Source organism: Apodemus sylvaticus, chromosome 17, assembly GCF_947179515.1.
Source record: "Apodemus sylvaticus chromosome 17, mApoSyl1.1, whole genome shotgun sequence".
Taxonomy (NCBI): Eukaryota; Metazoa; Chordata; class Mammalia; order Rodentia; family Muridae; genus Apodemus; species Apodemus sylvaticus.
In genome coordinates, this window is record NC_067488.1 from 43,919,608 (window position 1) to 43,927,224 (window position 7,617).

Below are 7,617 nucleotides of genomic sequence, written 5' to 3' on the forward strand. Positions count from 1 at the left end.
GTCCTTGGCAAGGGAAAGGGGGATTCTTTCTCCTTTCCAGCCATTTATTTAACAATGTCATTTACACACCCCCCCCACACACACACACGGGTGGGGGGACACACATGAGGGGAGCTTCTGTGCCCTCCTGTTGCTCTGCCGGGTTGATAGAAGAATTCCCTGGCCTTTGGTGTGTATCTGGTTCATTCCCATTCCACCCTGTTTACATAACTGCCTGCCCTTGGGCCAGTGGGGCTGTGTCTACCACATCAGCCCCTGCTGGCAATGATCTCTCATGTAAGATCCTACCCGTTGTAGCCCCTGACTTTCCTGCACACTAACCTCTGCATCTCCTTTCTTCTGTGGAGAGCCTTCTAGAAAAAGTATCTAACACTTGACACAGCACACCCCCATTTCCTTTACACCTCTTCATCCCTATGAATGAGGCTATGTTGGCCAATCTGATGGAGGAGGCATTTCCTCAACTGAGGTTCCTCTTCCAAGACAAGAATCCAACCAAATAAACAAAAACCCTTCCCAGGATACCATATTCATTCTCTGATGTGTTCTCCGACCCTTGCCACTCTCCCCAGCCTGTTTCTTTGAGTTACTCAACTTTTATGGGAATGGCCTGGCTGTTATTGGTCAGATCAGGGTCAGGGTGTAAACTCATAGCCTGTGGTAAATGATATTAGAAAGGTCAACTCCAGTCCTGAAGACACTATCCATCCCTCAAGCGTTCTTTTTGATCCCTGTCCCCTAAGTAGACCTTGACCCCTATGACAGAGATGCCTCGGGAACAGTACATATTTTCTAGAAGATTCTTTAGGCCTCTCTAAGACCAGAGAGGAGATGGAGTATATAGGTCTACCATGCCCTGACACTAGGTAAAATCCACGGCAGGAAGTCCTTGTTTGGTAGAGGTCAGCTCCTATAGAAAGCTGCAGCTCGCTGGAAATGTGGAGGGCATATACCTGTTGTGTCTATCTGGCCCAAGTTTCTGAGGGCAAAAAGAAAGGAAGAAAGAAAGAGGGAGGGAGGGAGAGAGAGATCAAGAGAGATGGAGAGAGAGAGAGATCTATGGGTGGAAACTTAGTGATGTGTGCTCATGTGTCAGAAAGTGGATTAAATGACATAGTTGTTTTCCTTTCAGAATACTTATCTCTAATTACTTCACCCTTCCTTTTATTCCCCTCTCCCCTTTCCCCCCTCCCCTTCCACCCTTCCCCTTTCCCCCTTCCCTTTCCCCCCTTTCCCTTTCCCCCTTCCCCTTCCCCTTCCTCTTTCCCCTTTCCCCTTCCCCCTTCCCCATCTTCCCCTTCCCCTGCCCCCTTCCCCTTCTCCCCCTTCCCCTGCCCCCCTTCCCCTTCTCCCCCTTCCCCTTCCCCCCCTTTCCCTTCCCCCTTTCCCTTCTCCCCTTCCCCTTCCCCCTTCCCCTTTACCCCTTCCCCTTTACCACTTCCCCCTTCCCCTTTACCACTTCTCCTTTACCCCTTCCCCCTTTCCCCCCTTCCCCTCCCCCTTTCCCCCCTTCCCCTTCCCCTCTACCCCTTCCCCTTTACACCTTCCCCTTTCCCCCTTCCCCTTCACCCCTTCCCCTTCACACCTTCCCCTTTACACCTTCCCCTTTCCCCCTTCCCCTTTACACCTTCCCCTTTCCCCTTCCCCTTCACCCCTTCCCCTTCACCCCTTCCCCTTTATACCCCTTCCCCTTCCCCCTCCCCTTTCCCCTTCCCCCTTTCCCCCTTCCCCTTCCCCCTTCTCTTTCCCCCTTCCCCTTTCCCCCCTTCCCCTTTCCCCCTTCTTCTTTCCCCCTTCCCCTTCCCCCTTCCCCTTTCCCCCTTCCCCTTCCCCCTTTCCCCTCCCCCTTCCCCTTCCCCCTTTCGCCCTTCCCCCTTCCCCTTCCCCCCTTCTCCTTCCCCCTTCCCCTTCCCCCCTTCCCCTTCCCCCCTTCTCCTTCCCCCTTCCCCTTTCCCCCTTCCCCTTCCCCCCTTCCCCTTCTCCCCCTTGCTCCAGCTGCACTTGCTCTGGGCCCTGCTTGCTCTGGCCCCATTCACTTTGGCCCATTTGTTTCTCCTTATGGTTGTGAGCCATCGTGTGGTTGCTGGAATGTGAACTCATGACCTCCAGAAGGGCAGTCAGTGATCTTAACCACTGAGCCATCTCAGCAGCCCTTGTCCTTCCTTTTGACCCTGGGTCCCTCTGCATATTGTATTTGTGGATGAGATGTGAGCTCTCCTTCCTCATCAACTCAAAGGCAGTGGAACAGAAAGGGGAGAGCCTAGGCTTAATACCTGGGACACGGGCCAGGAAAACTGTAGCAAGACCTGAAAATGGTTCTTATGGAAGCTGAGGCATTGCTGGTGCTGACAGCTATGGAACTCTGCTTCCCACCTGCCCATCCAGAGTCAGCAGAAATCAAACCAAGAGGTGACAAAGGAAAAACAAATTTAATTAGAAGGGTCAAACAGGGTACAGAGAATTCATGTCCCATAAGGCATGCTCTAGGTCCTTCGGTGGCTTACAGCAGGCTGAGGGCTGAAAGGCCACTAGCAGTAAGGACCACGAAGCCAGGCAATAACAGCCCAGTGTATCTATGGCTTCTCTCACTGGCTTTTCCAGACTGTTCCTTGAACGACAGGGCAGCGGGCGGCCCCTTATCATTACATAAATCCCATTTACAGCACCTTAAATATAAGAAGGGCGTGGGTTTTTCAAGTAGAAACTCCTTAGGCTCAGACACTTGAGGATTACTGCTGGGGAACAGAATTTCTGGGGTTGAACATACTCGGGTGCACTGCTTCGACACATAGAAGAAACGTTCGAATACTCCTAATGGGAAAGAAAGAGAAAGATATTATGAGTTCAAAGCCCCAATATCAGAGCCTCTCTGGATTAACTGTATCCATTGGGGACTTTGTCAAATGAGAGCACCAGTCAGAGAGCAGGGCCAAGCTGCCTCAGGGTGGACTGTGTGGTCCTCCACATGCTATAAGAATGTGGAGCTCTATTTACAAACACAGAATCCTTGATCTTCTTAGACACAGAGTTGGCTCAAGTGACTGAAACAGACAGATGCCTATGGTGAGGGCTTCTGGTCATCCTGGGAGGCGAGTCTTTGAACCTCACCTTGCATGGCGCAAGATATGTCTCCCCTGTCTACTGATGGTAAACTTACAAACTTCCCAGAACCCAGAGAGGAGGATGGGACTGTGTGTGAGTGTGGTGGGGGGGACCTGAATTTGAATGCCCAAGTGCTGACAACACCGTTGTAGAGAGAATGGTATGAGTTCCCTGGAGCTGCTTTAAGACATTCTTGCATCTGGTATTTCAGTAGAGAATCCTGAAGGGCCAAGTCAGTCTCCAAGCATCAAAGCAATGGCTTCTTCTCCAAGAATATACATTAAGTTGTAACTCCTATCTCTAGTAAGTCCTTTATAAAACCTACCTGGATGCTATTCCTCAGTAAGGTATTTGACATCATTAAAGCTTCATTTTATTTTTAAATAAAAATAAATAAAGATAAAGCTACACTATTCTCCCAGAATTTTTAATTCATTTGACCAACTCCCTGGCTCAGCTCCCAGTGCTGAGGCCTGCACTCGCCTCCCAGAGCTCGTCCTCCTCAGCACTTGTTGTTGTTGTTTCTCTGTTTTTTTAAAGGTCACCTTTGATTGACAGCTCCTATTCCTAAAAGTGTCTCTTGTCCTGCCCACAGGACCCAAGAGAGAACCCAGAATGAACCATCACTTACGGGCGACAGCTATCAAACAGAAACCTTTTTCCGGAGGACACTGGGTTGAATTCGAGCAGTCAAAGCTGTTCTCCATCTCGCACATGTGACAGTCGATATCTGTGAGGCCACAAGTAGAGCATTGGAGAGAGGAAGAAAGAGAAAGGGAGGCCATTGTTCATCCTGCAGTACCAAACTTGTCATCATCCTAGTCTACTGGCTACCAAGTCCAGCGAGCCACTACTCTCCCTGTGAATGCCGCCTGGCCTTGGAGCCTCTGTCTGGAGAACCCCTCTCCTTTCTACTAGCTGTTTCATTTTTGGACTGTCACATCTGGAAATACTGCATGAACCCAAATTCTCAAGCAGACACTCTAGGATCAAGGTACCAAAGGACGTCCACTCTCACACCACCTTTTACTCTCAACCCCAGGGTCCCATGGCCACCCTGCTTGTTTCCGGGTCCCTTCTTAGATGGGCAATAGTCTCTCCTGGGGCCGGGCAGTGGTGGCACACGCCTGTAATCCCAGCACTGGGAGGCAGAGGCAGGCAGATTTCTGAGTTCGAGGCCAGCCTGGTCTACAGAGTGAGTTCCAGGACAGCCAGGACCACACACAGAAACCCTGTCTTGAAAAACAAAAAACAAAGCAAAACAAAACAAAAAACACACACACAAAAAAACCAAACAAACAAAAAGAATCTCTCCTGGGTCAGGATTAGGGCAGCTTCCAGTTTGGCGGGAGACAATGGGGGCACCCTCTCCCACTAATTACCCATCCTCAGACATGCTAAAGCTCCAAGGCCAGGAGCCCCTGGGAATGAGCAATCCATGCTTGCCCCTAGGGGACACTCCAAATCAGAAGCACATCCACCCCGCCCCCACCCCACCCCACCCCCACGCCCAACCGCCATCTGTAGCTTCATGCCCTTGGGTCTCGCATTCCTGGACTTTAGTGTACCCTACCACAATGGACTCTCTTCGGAGTCCCTAACCTTCGACATATTGTATCTTCTAGGCGCTTAAGGACGCAGTACTTACTCTGCACCAACGGTAAGGCCAGGACTATGAGCAAGGCCACAAGGATCACCATCTCCAGAGGGTACCTGGTCCTGTTGAGGAAAGGAGAGAGGAGCTAGCTCTGCGCTCTGAAGTCCCCATTCCCGAGTGGCAGGGAATTCCCTCTCCTGGTCCGGATCCCACCCCGCCCCTACCTCGCCGCTGCCCCTGGCCTTCCTATCTCCATGTTGGCTGACTTCCAAGCCCTTACACCATGAGGAATCTTTCTCACACTTTCTACCCCAGATAGTCGGTGTTCCGGACCACTTGACGGCCCTTGAAATGAGCCGTTATTTTGCCGGTACCCCTCCTCCCCCCACCCACACTCACTTCCTCAGCGTGTCCATGGGTCCCTGCATCTGACTGGCGAAGTCTGAGACTCGTCTGGTTTGGGGTCGCTCTCCCCACACTGCCCCCCTACAGGGCGCCGCTGGTGATCTTTCTGGAACATTCCAGCTTCCTCCAGACTTGATGTCTCAATGAGGTCCGGCCAGAGAGAGCAACTCAGGATCTGCGTGACACCCAGCAAACATTGCCCTCTGCCTGATGCCACAATTGCTCATGTCTTAGTAAGACCCTTCTTCCCTGGCAGCCAGACACCAGACAGCCCCATTCGGACCTTCCTTATACCACTGAGGCAGATAAGGTATCAGAGTCTGGCTGTGTTCAGATTAGTTCCATGAATGAATACACAGAAAAGGATACTAGACCGACGGGTTTAGGGAACATAGCACCTTCCATCTGGCATAGGAAGCGCGTCGGCAGATTTGTTGTTGAGCTGTCCAATAGGGAACTCCAGCTAAAGCCACTCCAGTTTCTCTTGCCTCTTTTTTACCCTGCTTTCACCCCATGGTCCTGTGATAATATTTGTATGTTTTTATGTTTCACAGTTGCATGTCTTCCCTAGCCAGAATTTAGCACAGCATGTTTAAATAGTCTCCTTTAAAATAAAAAAATAATCTTTTTGGAAGAATTTTTATGTTATAGGCAGTACTGTATTGTCTAGAATGTCACTCTCAGTGTACGAAAGTATACACAAGGGCAGTTTCCCACCAATGAGGTGGAAACTCAAAGGGTTAGGTGTATTTGCAACTTAGACCACTATTCCCAAATTGTTGCATATATCAGTGGGATAACTTTGTCCTTATGATAAATGTAGGTAATAATCTGTGCACTATTTTGTTTTTAAGTAAAGAGCATTCTAATCTATCCTTTGGATTCTCACTATCTTATCAATGCAAATAGGATCCGGGTATAATTTTTAGTCTTTATTTTTCTTTATTTCTAGTGGATATCAGCATCTATCTATCTATCTATCTATCTATCATCTATCTATCTATCTATTTATTGTGATCCCTCCTTGTGTGTCTGTGGTCCATTTTCCTGTTGTTCCCTTTATGGCAAGATTAGTTTGCTGTCATTTTTTGTTGATGAATTCACCTTCTCCCATTTCCCATTTGCTGCCAGTACTTTTAACAAGTATGTTTATTTTGTCCTGTGTGTCCCACCCTCCTTTGGCAACTCTAACTAAATGCTAGAGAAGAGAGTACAAACAACAGAGAGGCACATACGTCTTGCAGCCGTGAAGGCTGTAAAGCCCCAAGATCAAGGTGCCAAGAATCTCTACGTCTGCCGAGGCCTTGTTTTTTAGGTGGTATGGTCTAGATTTGATTACAGGGTAGAAAGAAGGAAGGGTTGAACTTGCACTCAGCAAAACCATGCCCAAGAAAAACCATGGCCTAATCAGTCCCCACGGACTTCACCTCTCAATACCACCATAAAGACGTGTGTGTGTGTGTGTGTGTGTGTGTGTGTGTGTGTGTGTGTGTGTGTGTGTGTAGTTTGGAGGAACACCTATACTGAAATCATAGCCAGTGCAGGATATGGATTCCACCATGCTGACCATGAAAAATGGGTCCTGGTGAACCACCCCACCTTGAATTTGGGATCCAGGGCTGACTGTAAAATTATCTGGGATTCCCCCAAACTAATATAACCACAAACATTTCTCACACAATGAGAAATAATCCTCTTTTATAGATTCCTCCAGTCAACAAGGAACAGAATAATGTAGACTAGCAGGTTCTCAAGCTACATGTTGTGACCCCTTTGGGTCAATATTTTTTTAAGATTTATTTATTATATGTTAAGTACACTGTAGCTGTCTTTAGAAAACCCAGAAGAGGGCGTCAGATCTCATTAAGGATGGTTGTGAGCCACCATGTGGTTGCTGAGATTTGAACTCAGAACCTTCAGAAGAGCAGTCAGTGCTCTTAACCTCTGAGCCATCTCTCCAGCCCATTGGGTCAATTTGTAACAATGAAAATACATCCTGCTTATTGGATATTTATATTATGATTTATAGCACTACTAAAATTATAGTTATAAAGTAGTAACAAAATAATTTTATGGTTGGGGAGGTGGGGGTCACCACAAGACAAACTATTAAAGGGTCACAGCATTAAGAAAGTTGAGAACCAACTAAAGATTCAGTGACCACCCCCCCCCCAAATTCCCTACCTGTGACCATGTGTTTCCTTGTTTCTACGGTAGAATATTTGATAAATGCAAATAAAGCTATGGATGGTGAGCCCCGACCACAAAATTATTGTCGTTGCTACTTCCACAACTGTAGGTTTGCTGCTGTTATGAATTGTAATGTAAATATCTGATATTTCTGATGGTCTTAAGAGACCCTTTTGAAAGAGTTGTTGGAACCACAGGTGGAGAACTGCTCAACTAAAGGAAGAAAGGGTTTAGTTGGGTTCCCAGCTGTCCGGTGCCGTGAAAGCAAATAGATGCTGCTGAGAATGTCACCATCCTCTGGACTCACAAGTCCAAGGGACAGA

The 7,617-nt window shown here is 48.3% G+C and overlaps 1 protein-coding gene across 1 annotated transcript; it reads right to left on the bottom strand.

The window, feature by feature from the left end:
* Positions 1 to 2,500: 2,500 nt before the first annotated feature.
* Positions 2,501 to 4,814, bottom strand: Ly6k (lymphocyte antigen 6 family member K). Its single transcript, XM_052160287.1, has 4 exons — positions 4,740 to 4,814; positions 4,686 to 4,704; positions 3,734 to 3,832; positions 2,501 to 2,811 (listed from the first exon to the last, which is right to left on the bottom strand). Exons 1-4 carry the CDS (start codon positions 4,800 to 4,802, stop codon positions 2,501 to 2,503), a joined length of 492 nt encoding a protein of 163 aa, XP_052016247.1. The 5' UTR covers positions 4,803 to 4,814.
* Between the last annotated feature and the right edge of the window lie 2,803 nt (positions 4,815 to 7,617).

Bases quoted from the DNA above. Each gene is read 5' to 3' on its own strand.
- Ly6k (XM_052160287.1), bottom strand. From the start codon at position 4,802: ATGGTGATCCTTGTGGCCTTGCTCATAGTCCTGGCCTTACCGTTGGTG. The intron at 2,812-3,733 runs GTAAGTGATGGT...CTTTCCCATTAG, and splicing joins CTGTTTGATAGCTGTCGCCC to GAGTATTCGAACGTTTCTTC.